Source organism: Protobothrops mucrosquamatus, unplaced genomic scaffold (genome assembly GCF_001527695.2).
Source record: "Protobothrops mucrosquamatus isolate PMUCROS unplaced genomic scaffold, P.Mucros_1.0 scaffold1278, whole genome shotgun sequence".
NCBI classification, from domain to species: Eukaryota; Metazoa; Chordata; class Lepidosauria; order Squamata; family Viperidae; genus Protobothrops; species Protobothrops mucrosquamatus.
Window position 1 is genome coordinate 32,344 of NW_015387483.1, and position 15,299 is coordinate 47,642.

Below are 15,299 nucleotides of genomic sequence, written 5' to 3' on the forward strand. Positions count from 1 at the left end.
GAGCCCTAAAGACCTATCTGTTCCAAGAGGCCGGTCTGGCATAAATCCGAAATTCTAAAATTTTAAATTGGGTATAATTTTATATTATTATAGTGGGTTTTAGGACAGGACAAATAATTTAATTAGTTTTTAATATTTTTAAATATTATGGTATCGCTGTTTTATTAATGTGCCTGTTCACCGCCCTGAGTCCCGCAAGAGAGAAGGGCGGTATATAAATCAAATAAATTGAAATTGAAATTGAATTGTGCCTGCACCTGCATGTTGACAGCCTCTGAAGCAGTCACATATGTGACTGTTTTAATGTTATAAGGAAAAGTGATTTGCGTATACTAACATACTTTGCAAAGTGTCCATTCTGAATGCTATTTAGGGTACAATTTAAAAAATTCAAAAGGAAACAGCTGAAACAGCAAGGAAAAATCGGTGACACAGCTATTTCTACCAAGCATCATGAACACAGAAAAGAGACCAACATGTAAATTATATGCAGAAGAATTGTAAATTTATATTTTCATGCAAGACATCTATTATCTGCATCATATCATTTTGACATTTCCCATTTTTTTTATTCTTTATGCTTATATGTTACATATTTTTATTCTTTATGCTTATATGTTACATATTTTTATTAAATGGCAGTAGTCTTTCATTATATAAAACAGAATATATTTAAAACCACAGGCAAAAGGAAAAGGATTTTATACTGAAATAGTGCTTGATGCCATTCGTAAGTTGATTCCTCATGATATTTTTAGTAGACCAACTACTCCAGGTGTAAATAATCCAGGATATTAACAATGCCCTTGGTCTGGAGGGGACCATTATCTGAAATATTCACAAGGATCTAAATTTATATCTAAAGTCCATTTGTGACACATTTTAGGTTTCAAACATTCTGTAAGTAAAAAAAAAAGCTTACTTTCCAATATTTTCAGGTAATGCTTGAAGAGAGATATCATTTGCAGAGAGACATGTTAAATTCTGTAGTTCAGGAAAGCTTTCGGGCAACCTATAGAGAAAAAGTAAAACTTATCTTTGAAAATGACAAAGGGTAAATTCAGTTCTCTGGACATACGCCTGGCATTATTAATGTTTCAAGTTTATTTATTGGAAATAGTATATTTGGTTTTAGAAGGAAGTTTACAAAGCAGAAAGCAAGCACTCCTGGAGACATGAATAGAATTAAAACCATGTATCCACAGCAAGCCTTAAAACTCTACTCTGTATTAATAATATGATAAAACATGCTTAGTTTGTCACAAATACATGTGGATATATGATTTAGAATTAACTGGGTCTTTAGAAAGCTATTGTTTCCAACGTGGTCTCCCTTCCCTTCCCTTTCATCCTGCCTTTATTATTTTTATAAATAACTCAAGGCATTAAACATACATAATGTTCCTTCCTCCTCCTCTTTCCCTCACAATAACAACCCTGTGACATGAGTTGGCCCACCCAGGTGGCTTGCATGCCTAAGGAGAGACTAGAACCTGGGGTCAGCTTAGACCAGACCAAACTGACTCTCTTCTTATAACTGTTTTTCCAAAACAATATAAGCAAGGATACTGATGGAATCTGGAGCTTATTTGGGGGGAGGAATGAAAAGGCTAGCTAGCCTTGAATTGCTGATGGGGAGGAAGTGGCTGAAAGGTGATCTGCCCTATATATAGCCTTGCTGTATTTATCTAGTAATTTCTGCAGTGCTTGCATCAATCTAGTGAGATTCCTGTCAATAGACAAGTAGCCATTAAACATATTACTCTGATCAATTCCTGGTCTCATTTCTGGTGCTTTGTGCCTGACAGATATTCTCTCCTACACCCATGTAATAAAGGTTGGTAAGGAACTACAAAGAACAAATTATTTTTTTAAAGTAAATCACTACTTCACTGAAATACAGCAGAGCTATGCCAATGAATCCCAACAGACTAGCCAAAGTCAAACATTAAACATTTATTGGTCTTTCATGTGATGACACTGACCGCCCTATGTAAGAGCTCATTTTAAAGCTGGGACTCCTGCATATTAAATACCAGCTTTCAGAACAAGGATGGACAACTATTTGATGACCAGGGCTTGCAATTAAAGGTGGCAGAGAGAAAAGTAAGCCAAATAGATTGGGCAATTATGCAAAATGCACTGAGCCACCTCAGCCATTAAAAACATTTTTATTAAAGTTCTCAGGGACAGAACTTTGGTTTAAGTGCGCCAAACCTATTTTCAAAGGCACATAACTATTTTAGTGAGTGCTCCACTACAATTGGAAATGGTCTTTTGGTAAGTATACCCTGAAAGTGACAGTGTGATCAGAGAGGGGTTCAGGGACCGTGAAAAAAAAGAATGGATTGGTGGCCACAGGTTGTCTGCATTGGCTATAACTTCTTATGAAACAATGAATTGCAACTGCTTTCTTACCACATGAGATATTGTCTCCATGGAGCTAATTTATCACTCCTGTTCTTGATACTTAATAGGAAGCAATTAGCTGTTGGTAAGATGGATTGAACAGGAAATATTCTAACTTGTCTGAGCTACACCATTTGTCTCAATCAGAGGAGAACTTTTAATGAGTGGGAGGCAATGAAGCACCACACCACACTGAATCACCAGAGAATCAGTAGCATCTGCCAGCCAATTTTCTTTCTGTAGTTCGTTCTCCAGGACAAATAGCAAGTAGACATCCCTCAAATCCATTCTCAGCAGCAAAAGTAACATTTCATATGGGGTTGGGTTTTTTTTTATTTTCTGGAAACTGCATGGTCAAACCAATAATTGAACACTGAGATGTCTTACTATCTTTCGCTCAAAAGTATCCCTCAGAACTACCATTATATACATGTGCTAATAAATTATTAAATAATAATCCTGAGACATCCCTACAACATCTGAAGCTGCCTAAGAATTTTTATGGATTCTATATCATTAGTTCCAGCCAGCTACTGCAGATTGCAGGTATCTGTTTCTAAATCTTAGATGTCCTCAGGTCTATGTAGCGTGAAGCTTTCCCCTATACTTGTCAATGTTGAGGTTATATTAATTCATCAATTAATGTTTTCCTTTTGTTGGTGAGTTTAGTACCATCACAATTTTTTAACAAGTCTGAATGCCATTACATTCTTCCTGGGGCAATGGCAATTTCATTTAACTATAAAAACCAATTTTTCTTTAGTGGAATCAAATCTATTATTTGAAGAAGATATATAAAACCGAAAAAGACAATTTTACATTTTTAAAAAGTTTGGAAAGGATTCATAGTTCTATAAATTATGAAGATTACCTAGTAAGAGGATTTCCACTGAAGTCTGCTACCTGTAATGATTTGCAAAATGAGATGCTTTCAGGGATTTCAGGAATATCTGTAGGAGAGAAAAATCAGATATTAATTATCTGACTAATATTATCTCCTGCAATCAGAAAATCAAATGTTTAAGGTCCATACTTGCGGATCCAAAGAGAGTCCCTATTGCAATGCTTAAGCTCAAGACCAGCATGTCCAAAGTAGAAGTAATAGCAAGGTTGTTAGTAATTATACCATATATCGGTTGAAGACAACTCTCTTTCCTAATGGCCTGGTTCCACTGATTCTGAAACATGATTACTTATCACCGTTGGGTTAGCAATGAATTAGTGATTGAGATGCTCCGGGCTTGCCATAGACCTACTTCTCTCTTTTGCTTTTGACCAGGGAAAAAAGGCAGTCCCTCAAAATAGCTGAATGATACTAAATACCAAATTAAGGTATTTCCTATAAGAGCAGAATGCTAATACCAAAAAGCATTTGTCAAACTACAAACTACCTACAGGTATTAACTTTTCCCAGGCTGAATAAGGACTTTTTTGAAGCCAGTAATAGGCTTACATCTGCAGGGCAGATTCATCAAAAGGTCACTAACACAGAGGTCCCCAACCCCTAATCCGTGGACTGGCATTGGTCCGCAGCATGCCAGAAACCAGGCCACTCAAACAGTGAAGCCACATCTGCGGGATGCAGGCAACACACGAAACCACGTCTCCTCCGGTCTCCGGAAAAACCTCTCTCCACGAAACTGGTCCCTGGTGCCCAAAAGGTTGGGGGCCACTGAACAGAACCCACCCATGTGAGTCTGAGGAAATAGAAAATATCTTAACATTTATTGTTTCACTGCAACTGTATAGAAATCTGGACCAAAATTACATACTATCCCTGCTGCAACATCTCCAGAAAGGAGAGAAGAACATTATATGAACCATCTTATTGTGGACTCCAACCTTACTTTCACCCACAGAGTAGCCAAATTCTGTGAGACTGCAGTGAAAGCACAGCAACAACTAGGGCAAACAGGATTAAATTGCCAGTCTTGTATTAATTCTATTTCATTAATTTTACCTTTCTGGTTTTATCTTCTTGAATACGCTGTTCTTTAATTGTAATAATAAATTTGTTTTAATAATGACAAATTAATCATGATTTTTACACAATAGCATCTAGAAGAAAGAGATGGAATAGACTTGATAAATGGAAATCAAGCTTTAACAAAAAAAGAAAGCATACTATTCTGTTTAGGATTCAGCAGTACAGGTTGACATACAACCATAATGTTGCCCGTTACATTCGTATTTCATAGTGGTCACAAAACAGGTCGGTCATGTGATCTTCGTGGTGTCGTTAAGCTACCTCTGTGGTCATTAAGCAGCCCCCAGGGTCATTAAGTGAACCAATGGTTTGCTATGGAATAGTTCTGCCAAAACCCCAAAGTGCCAGTTTTTGCAAAACCATTTTAAAACATGGTCACATGACTGTGGGACACTGCAAACAGCTGTAAATGTGGCTGTGTTGCTGAGTGTCCAAACTATGTTCAGGTGATCATGGAAGGGGTCCAATTGTCAGAACTATGAATCTGAGTTGTATAGATCGAAGTTATGATTTGGATTAATCATAATCATAACTTCGAACAATTACCAGTTGTAAGCCAAAGACTAACTGTATCAGGTTTAATATATGAGTAGTCAGAATTCCATACATCAATCATAGAGGAACATAGCTTATTTGTTTTACATTAGTCATAGGCCTGATTCACATGTCACATTAACCTGAGGTTTGTTTAATCATGATTTATTGAATGAACGGAGTGGTGTGTGCAGCATCTTAAATCATGAGTGGCTTGTTACACCTGGTATGGACCTAGTCACAGTCAGCACATACAAGTGGTATTAAGAAAAAAAACAGCTTTTACATAGGTCTAAAATATTCCAAGAATTTCATATGTATTAATTTGATCATCTTTAGATAACTCTATAGTAACTCAACCTATTATTGGCACTGCGTCAAAGAAATCAGGGTCTATATTGTGATCACAAAGAAAGAAATGCCCCATAGCATAGCTTCATTTTATATCATTTGCATCCTGATTGCTTATTTTTATTTTTTTAAAAACCAATTAAACTATAAGCCACTTTTAGGTTTTCTGATATAAATCTAATAAAGAAATAAAATAAATAAATTTAAAACTTTTCATTTGTATTTACAATTTTCACTCCCAGAGAACAAATAGATTCTGAACACTGTCAACATGTCCTAACAAGAATTTTTAACACGTTATTCTCAGTTAACAACTATAATTTTAAGGGAAGTAAATGTATCAGGATTTGGCAAACTCTTCCAAAAGCCAATAGTTAGGGGGGTGGGGTGTTAACTAGAGTAATAGGGGAAAAGTCCTATTAAGTATGGGTCAAAATAGATGTGCAACCTGCTTATAAAATTCTGTGCTCCAGCTAACCAGGTCAAAGAATGGTGGTAGTTAATCGATTCCATTATCTTGAATGTGCAGGACCCTTTCTGTCCTACGCACCACAGAATGCTCTTATTTATACATGTGACTGACCAGATGCTTTGGCAGTGGATACCCTGGCACAGCTAAACCATAAGGCTATAAAGCATAAGCTCTATGACGCAGGATGGTGGAAACAGGCACTCTGTCAAGTGAAAAGTTAGCATGGCTAATGTGAAAAATGCCATGCAAGTAGGATTATAAATACAAGGACACATGTTTCTCTCCAGGAAGAATACACTTAATTCTGGGAGAATCACAGCTAAATTGTGAATTGCAATCACAGCTGAAAACCTACCTACAGTACAGGATGGGAGCCTACTAAGAGGACAGTCTGACATTACTACTTCACACTGTCTCACTAAAATCCCACAAAATTGAACCTGGTAAGGGAAACACCTGTTATCTGAACCAAGATAGGGAAGAACATATGCCTTATCCAGCACCCTTTCTCGACTTCCTGTAAAGTTTCTATAAGCAAAACCTAAACCCCACCGTACCCAGATGCAATTTTTTCCCCAAATAGATTTAACCCCAATATAAATTTATACTTAAAGCTTTAGATAACTTGTAAAATAAAATTGCACAATGGCTCACCAGGGATTATTGCATTCTTTACCATCCTAAGCAATGAAAGCAGAGAATGGGAACAGGAAAAAGAAGGGAAGAAAAATTCCCCATGCTAGGCTATTATCAACAGAGATAGTGTTTCTTGAAAAGAAGTAGCAGTCTTTTATGAAATTATGCAAAACTAGTTTAGAATGTAGAAAAGGACAACTAAGCCATAGTGGCTGCAAGAAATATTTTAGTATCCTTCTAACCACAACAGCTTTATTAGGACAGCTCTAAGATGTTCAGATATATTTATTTTAATATATCAACTTTAATTACTCCTAGTTTGTAACATAACATAACGTAACGTATCGTAATGTAACAACATAACGGAATGGAATGTAACATAACATAATATAACATAAATATAAACAGTCAAACACTCTAAACATCTCCATTTTCCAAGGAATATATATGTTTTCCTTGAAGATGGAGACAAGTTTAAGTACAGATGGATCTCTATATTGTCAAACATATAACAGTTCATCCTTAGAACAACAACCACACTTATGAACCTAACTTAAATGCCACTAGGTGGAGCCTAATATGGACATCTGATTCTCTTCCCAGATTTCTAACCATTATAGATTTAAATAATCTATAGAGATTCTGGATTTTTTCCAGACTTGTATTATTCGAAGTAAAATCTGATTTGTACAACACACAAAGCTGTTATGATTAGATTTGGTATAATGTCTAAACTAGAACTAAGTTGTGTGTTAATCTGTACTTAAAGAAAAGCAGTGTGACATGTTTTGCTTGGTTAACCCAATGAAAACAAGGTCTGACATCTATATACCACTAAATACTACTAAAAGCTTTGGTGTCATGACCTTTAATTGGGCAAAACAGTGCACCATAGGGCAACAATTTTTGAAGCAAGATACTTCAAATGGACTAACTTAAAGAATGTGTCCAAAATCCAGGATCCGTGATTCCTGAGAGAATGAAATTTGGGGATGTTGTGGTTGCTTCCATGTTACTGGCTGCTGCTGTGCTATTACTGTGGTCGTGTGATCTTCAACTTTAATGTTTCCCAACCAATCTCATAATCCTTTACTCTCTCCTCCAACCTGGCAGCAGTACTTATCTGCCTGCTGGCTTTAGATTTGCAACTTCCTGCTGGCTTCCCCATTAACTTTCTCCCTGCAAGTTTCCCACAAGCAAAGTAAATGGGGAAACCAACAGGAATTTGAGGAAGGGGAGGAAGGGAGAGGCAGAGAAGGAAAGAGTATAGCTGTGAGGAAGGAATGGAGAAAAGAAAAGTAAGAAGGGTAGAAGGAAGGGAAAGATGAATCAACAGGGCCTGTGTTTTCTAGTATTATCTAAACCAGACCACAGGATGGATGATTTAGGCTTGATTCCTCTTTTCAGCCTCCAGACATGGAAGAAGTGGAATACAATGTAAAGAAAATGAAAAGAAAAATTCTGCAGGTATTGTCAAGTCAGCACCCTGCAACTTAATTGGGAACAACCAGAAGACTAATGAGCTAGAGAACCCCTTGTCAATTCATTATGGTATCCAAACTAATACTTCTCCTTTAACCTCACAGGATATTTTAGGTAAACACTCCAATAGGCATCATTCCATCTTTAGATTGTCATGTTAAAAACTAAAGGTAATGGTTGTTCTAAACTCTGACATCTTTTCTGCTTTCTTCAGTCTCACACTCAGAGCAATGTGATTCTATCTGAGATTCTCTCACTTCTCAAATCCATATTTTTGTTAAAATTAATCTGGATCAAATTAACATTTCTAATTTTGAAGGATTTTCCTTGTTATACCATGTGAAATAGTCAGCTTTTAAGGATGAAAACAGTACTAGTTTCAGAAGGGAGCAGTACTTGTTTGCAAGTACTTTTTAAAAGAAAATCTGCATTTGGCAGTGCAAATGTGTAACAGATTCACAAAGTATGAAATCAAACTGGGTAGAATATACAATTATTTCTGGTACAAGCTTGAAGAACTATTAGTAACTAATAGTTACTAATATCTATTAGTAACTAATATCCGCTATTAAAAAGTACTATGCTTCATGGTATTTCGCACAGAACATTTAATTAATACTTTGTTTTCAAAGTGAATATGCTTGTATGTATATGTAGATTTATATCTACATATACATACTCTCTTTGATATTAAGAAATATCCTGGTTTAAATACCACACCCTTAATTATGCTACCTGTAATACCTGTAAATGAAGAAGTAGTTTTAATTATATACAAATAACTTGGAAGTAAAGAAAGTTCCTAAGAAATATCATGTACTTTGATATTTCCAACATTTATACTAAAAAAATAAATCTGTGAAGCTTGACTGTATTTTAGTTGTGAAACTAATTCGTTGAGAAACTTATTAGTGCAATTATAAGTACAAGACAGCAAGCAATACACAAAGAAGCTCATAATGATATAGCTGAAAATTAAAATATTACACTGTGGCCACATTTAAAAATGCCTAAAATAGAAAAGGCTTACAGCAGAAAAAAAATAACAGTTATAGCAGAATAATAGAGTTGGGAGGGACCTTGGGGGTCTTCTAGTCAAACCCCCCTGCTCAAGCAGGAAACCCTATACCATGGTTGTCCAATCCCTTCTTAAAAATCTCCAGTGATGGAGCACCCACAGCTTCTAAGGGCAAATGCTCAATACTAAGCACATTACTCAACAATTCTTAAAATGTGCTCCTTTAGTCTCTTCAGTAAAATATCTACAAAACTTAAAAAAAATATGTCAGTAGGATCACCAACTGGATGATTTCATTGTAACATATCACTATATCTACAACAGCTAGCAAAACCTACTTCCAGCTATCATAAACCCAGAATTTTGTTCAGGTAGTTTCCAAATTTAGACCCTTGGGAAAAAAAAGGAATTAGAGAAAGTGTAAGATAAGTTATAAAGATCAAGGCTACATATTTCATGATGATTCATGAAAGGAAATGCAATAGCTATCCATATATAATGAATATAGTAAAGGCTGTTCATGCTTAGCCAGAGAAAGACAACTTCTTTTAAAAATGGACATTTTTCTCATGGTTCTAATTGTTCCCAGCTACTTTCTGGGCAGGGCTGAAATGAGCAAACGATGGAGAACTAATTCTCAGAATCTTCTTCCTTTAACTGTACTGTCTCTTCTATCTTCCTTTTACATCAGGCTGCAGGAGAACGGCTAATGTTTATCAAATTTCTGAATGAATAAAGTTATTCAGAGGGTTTTTTTTTTCAAATTAAGCCAAGAAAGACAGTTAGATGTAGTGGCTGCAGTCCTGAAATCGGACTAGGAAGAATGCAGGTTTAAGTTTGTCTTCTGCCAGGGAAATTCCTTGTGTGACTTTAAGCCAGCCAGTTACACTCAAGCCCATCTGCCCCATGAGGTTGTTACTGTGGGGATCAAATAAAGAGAGAATTCTGCATGAGAGCAGAATTCTGTGAGCTCCTGGACAAAAGGTGGGAAAGAAATCTAATAAACAAATGACAATAAGAGGCACATGTGATCTAGGACCACAGATTGTCTGCCCCAGTGATAAATGAATACTTCTGAACTCAAAGCACAAAGGAGAACATTGAAAAAAAATAAAAACAGGCATGTAAAATTAGATGGGTACTTGTCAAGACAAAAAAGATGCTGGGTCACAGTAAAGAATTTAAAGAGCAGTTTCTTCCCTTCAGCGATTTCCAAAAGGTAGATTTATGCTTGTGACACCAATATCAAATAAAATGCTAATCGTTAGCTTGTAGATTGCAATTGTTATTAAAAACAACAGGAGAAGGATACTTGCCTCCATTGTTGCTTTAAATTATTGTTTTTTAATCTAACACCCTCAAATATACGAGATATCAGCCTTTAATGTGGAAATACTATATAAAGGGGAAGTCTGGTTTAAATAAAACCTGGGTAGGCTTTTGGTTATATGATTCTCAGCAATATATTTAACAACTGTGGATGTTTTAAAATGATCCCAACAAAATTTATCTGTCGATTTTTTTCTCATCGATTTCATGAAAAACATACAGTTTATACAGTCTATCCACAACATTCTTAGACATGATGCTCTGAGGGAACGTGACAATGAAAATAATGCTAACCTCTTCTGGAATTAAGGTATGTTCAGCACCATGTTTTTTTTTCCATTTGTTGGTTCTTAACCTCATATCAAGCTTTAATTAAAAAAAAACTTTTAAACTATGAATTCCCCTAAAAATCCATTAAAATAAGCTTTCTCCTTTTCTTATACAATAATATGCAAAATGATGCAAAATCTAGACAATGACTGGGTTTATACGACATGCTTATCAGTGTTTAGTAAATAATTCACAGGTGCCTGAGTTGTAACAAGACACTACGTCCCCCCTTCAACCCCCCCCCAACGGCCTTGTTAATACCATACACCAAGAAAAAACTTTTTTAAAAAATCCCATTATGCAAAGTGTGAATCCAGGCATTTGATGAACGTACTGCATAAAAAGCTTGTCCAATCCTGCAAAGTAACTGCTGTTGCTCAAATAATGTGGATAGGTGGCAAACTCTGCATGCCACAGTTAAGCCAGCGTAAAAAAGGCCGTCACAATGCAGGGCTTGGGCCAGTCTTAATAGCTATTCCAACAGAAAAAGGATGTACATGGAAAATTTCATGCCAAGCTAACATGGGACCTAATTACGTTAGCCAGGCCCTTCATTAGTTTGTTTTTCATTTGGGCATTAATAGTTTGTTTTTCCAAGTCAGTCATGAATAGTAAGAAGAGATACATTAACCTATTTGCCAACTAATTCTATAATGCAATAATTAAGGGTGACTCATTTTCAACCATGCTGTAAAACAATCCTAATACAGATTTGCATATATTCATGCTTACCATTTCGAGACAAATCAAGTTCTACCAGCTGCATGAAGTTTGCTATCTCTGGCGGAAGTCGTTGGATTTCATTATCGCTAAGCCCAAGTTTTCGTAATTTTATAAGTTGAAAAAAAGGCTGAAAAAGAAAACAATTTTCCATTCAATACATGCACACACAAAAAATAGGTAATTTTGGAGCTTCGTGCGAAGAAGGAAGTTTTAATAAGGACAAGAAGAGTGCCCAACACTGATGAACATTTAGCATTATCCTGTTACTTGAATTTGTCATAATCAGCCCCCATTTCAGCTTGAGAAGAAACAAATCAATTCCAAGATCAATGTGAGGCAATATTATAGATTCTACTTTGGTATCATTATCCCATGACCTTTTGTATAGTCGCATATATCAGTGAAATCTGATGGACCCCAGGGGAAAAAAACAATTTTAATTTTGCCATGTGACCTAGCCAACATGTGCATTCATATCATCACTCATTTTCATCTCTCTCTGTATGCGTATGTTCTCACAGATGAGCTTCAGTATAACTAAAGTCCACCTCCATAAAGCAATGAATTTCTTACAGCATGTGTTTAAAAGGGAAGGTAATGTTGGTAATACTGTATTTGGCATTGAAATAATGCTCGGCAAAGTGAGAAAATAAAACGAAAGAGACGTTAGTTAGGTAGCAGTCCAAATATGGGTAAAAATGTACTCTGCTTCAAGGCCCATACCTGTCAAGATGCCATTTATCCATCTATCTCCCTATCGGCTCGTTCTGCTTCATCTGATAAGTCAGCAGTCTTTGGTCCCATCATTAAGACAGTGACATCTAATGCAGTGGTTCTCAACCTTTTTAATGCCGCGACCCCCAACCGGTCGTAAGTCGAGGACTAAACCGGTCGTAAGTCGAGGACTAAACCAGTCGTAAGTTGAGGACTACCCAACCGGTCGTAAGTCGAGGACTTTCCCTGCCCGGGAGCGCCGCGCATGCGTGGTTCCGCCCCCTGCACTGGCCGAGGCATAGCTGGCAAGTGGCAGAGACGGAGCAGGCCGACCACCAGCTGGCCCAGCCCAAGGGAGGTAAGGCACCCGCCGGAAAAGGGGAAAAAATGGCGGACAGCCTTGCTTGGTGACCCCCGTGAAATGGTCGATCAACCCCAAATGGGGTCGCGACCCATAGGTTGAGAACCGCTGATCTAATGGGATCCAAAAATATTGCCACTACTATTCCTCTCCTTTGGAATGGCATCCCCCAGAAGTCTCACTTGTCTCCCATTCTTGCCTGAAATTAAAAAGTCCTTAAAATTTTCTCCCACAGCCTGCTGGAGTTTTTGAAGGGCTCTGACCCTAGATGGAGCCATTTTGGTTCTCTGTATCACCCAATGGCTTTATCTCTTTTTAATACTTTATACTGCCCAGAATATATATATTTTTATTGAACTACCTTACAACTCAATAAATACATTAAGTAAAATAAGTGGCACTTATGCTATCTCAGGTTGCCAAAAACAATCGGCAAAATGACATAGAAGTAAATGTATTATAGCCTGCCTTTCTTAGAGCCTTCCCACAGCCAATTCAGCATGTCTACATCACTTGTACAATTTTAGGACATTCACTGGCATGTCTACATCACTTATACAATTTTAGGACATTCATATTTAGACTATCATTGAGATAAGGTATTATGTGTGTAGGGTGTGTGCATGCACACGGAGAATATCATCTCACAAATGAAGATACAGATCGCACAGTTGATCTCTGGATTTTATACAAGTGATTCAGGCCTACTTTCACCACCTATAGGCTTGAAATTATATGGTACATTGTTCAATTATTACAGCCCACACAAGGAGCACCATGTAGCTTTAATAATACAAATGTGAGCTCATCTCCCCACAATGAATAGGGTACTCATAACACAGAGCGTAAGAATCACAGAACCAGACGATAGACTTTTATTTGTCATTTTTCTCATGCATCATTTGTCTTAAAGAATTTTTTGTATAGGGTGCTAACAGGGACCAGTTGAGTTCTCTGTTAATGAAAAACAAACCACACTAACTTCAAGAACACTTTTAGACAGAAGCATAATTATATCTGTTAGTATTTCTACAAAATTATGACTCTCATAGCCTGATTTTAAGACTATCCAAAGGCATGAAGAAAAGCATTACTGCGCAACCAGCAATCTGCGAACTTAAAGCTCATCAAGAGTTTACAATTAAAATTATAGTACCTGCCAGCAGCAGATCCCATGTTGCCTCTGCGTGAAAGACGAATTCTTGTCTCTCTATGAATGTCTCTCTTAGAGAGATAAAGATAACATAATGGTGGATAGGTCCCCAAATTTTATTTCAAATAAGCTGGGACATAAAGAAGAAAAAAATAGAAAAAAAATAAAAAGATAGAAAAAATATAATAAAAAAGAAAATATATAAAGAAGTGACTTCCCCCTTTATCACAAGCATAAGCAATTTTAGTAACTTATCACCTTTTCTTAAAATGCAATAAATGATCTCCTCTTCCCTTATCTATCAACAAATCATTGTCATTTCAGTCCTGATATCAGCAAAAGTCCATTAAGGTTTACCAATGATAACAATATGTGTATTTTAACCTTGATCAAATAAAGCAACTTTATATTCCTTCCTTCTACTTCTTGTTTTTTTAGTTCCTTCAAATAATGTTCTAGAACCTCCCAACTTTGCTTTGGAGGCACCCAGAGTAGGTTATAAGATGGGTGTCTATATAAATGTTTTCCAGATTACTCTCTTGGTTTGTTATTTGTATATCCTTTTAATTATTAAGACGTCAGCCAGCTACTTTTGCACATCCAGTATAACACCTTTTTCCATGTCATTCTTGTGGCCCTTCATTTTTAAATAAACTTTCAAATCAATTTAATACTGTCAGGTAAAACTTGTTTCTCTTCCATAACATCTTTTAAACAGTTCATCTATAAGACAAACAATCTTAAAATTATTTTCTGAGTTTATATTTCAAAAATATTCTTCTTTGTCCAATATAAACATATTTTGCTTTATTCTGTAACTGAGTTTGATTATGCTCCATTATCATAATCTTTAGTTCTTTCTAGTGTCCAATTCTTCTCTTATTATGTTTGCTTAAAAAAATTAAAACAAAAGCATTTTTGCATTCTTACAAAGTTACAATTAATTCCAAAATGTTATTTCAAATTTATTTCAATCCTTAGTCCATTTGTAATTTTCTAAAATCAAAGTTTTAATCAACACTTACCATTTAAAGTAATCAGCAAATTTTTTAAAACAGACATTCTCAACTCTTATAACTGTATTGTTATTACATCTACCAGTTATTTCCTTAATCATAGGATTTTTTTTCCCATTTGCTAAAAGAGACATTTCAGGATCTTCATACCATTCAGTATATTTTAGCAAATGCAATGCATTACCAAATTTTGACTAAAAAATATTGCTTTAAATAATATCTCAACCTTTAATTTTAGAGAGTTAAAAAGATCAGTATGAAACAGTGTTATAAATAACTATTAATAAAAAAGACAATAATTATTAAGGGAAAAAACAGCTCTTGACGGTTGAATCATCTATCAGTCTACAGGGGAAGGATAGAAACACTCAAGTTACCAATTATATATTCTTACAGTACAAACAAAACTTAATTCTAGTACTAACCAAAGGAACAAGTCACTACTAATTTTAATAAGGACAAGAAAAACATTCTGCCAATCATTTGCTATCCTTAAATGCAATAAATCCCTGCCTCTAATCTAATTTGCAAAAAAATTCAATTTCAATCTTGGGTTGCACATTAAATTGTATAATTATGAGACATAGAAACTAGGTAACTGTCATCCATGAAAGAAGATAAAGTTTATAACATGTGGTATTATATTGCCCCTAACAATCTTGATCCTAATTTTACTGATCTCGGAAGGATGGAAGGCTGAGTCAACGTTGAACCAGTCAGGACCGAACTCCTGGGAGTGGGCAGAGTTAGCCTGCATTACTGCATTCTAACCACTGGGCCACCA

General features: G+C 35.9%; 1 protein-coding gene across 1 annotated transcript in view; it reads right to left on the reverse strand.

The window, feature by feature from the left end:
* LRRC1 (leucine rich repeat containing 1) overlaps positions 1-13,522 on the reverse strand; it is a 44,468-nt gene extending 30,946 nt beyond the window's left edge. The window contains 4 exon segments of the mRNA XM_015821218.1: positions 923-1,012; positions 3,281-3,359; positions 11,281-11,398; positions 13,503-13,522. Of these exon segments, the coding sequence (XP_015676704.1) occupies positions 923-1,012; positions 3,281-3,359; positions 11,281-11,314 (203 nt within the window). The 5' untranslated portion in view covers positions 11,315-11,398; positions 13,503-13,522.
* Between the last annotated feature and the right edge of the window lie 1,777 nt (positions 13,523-15,299).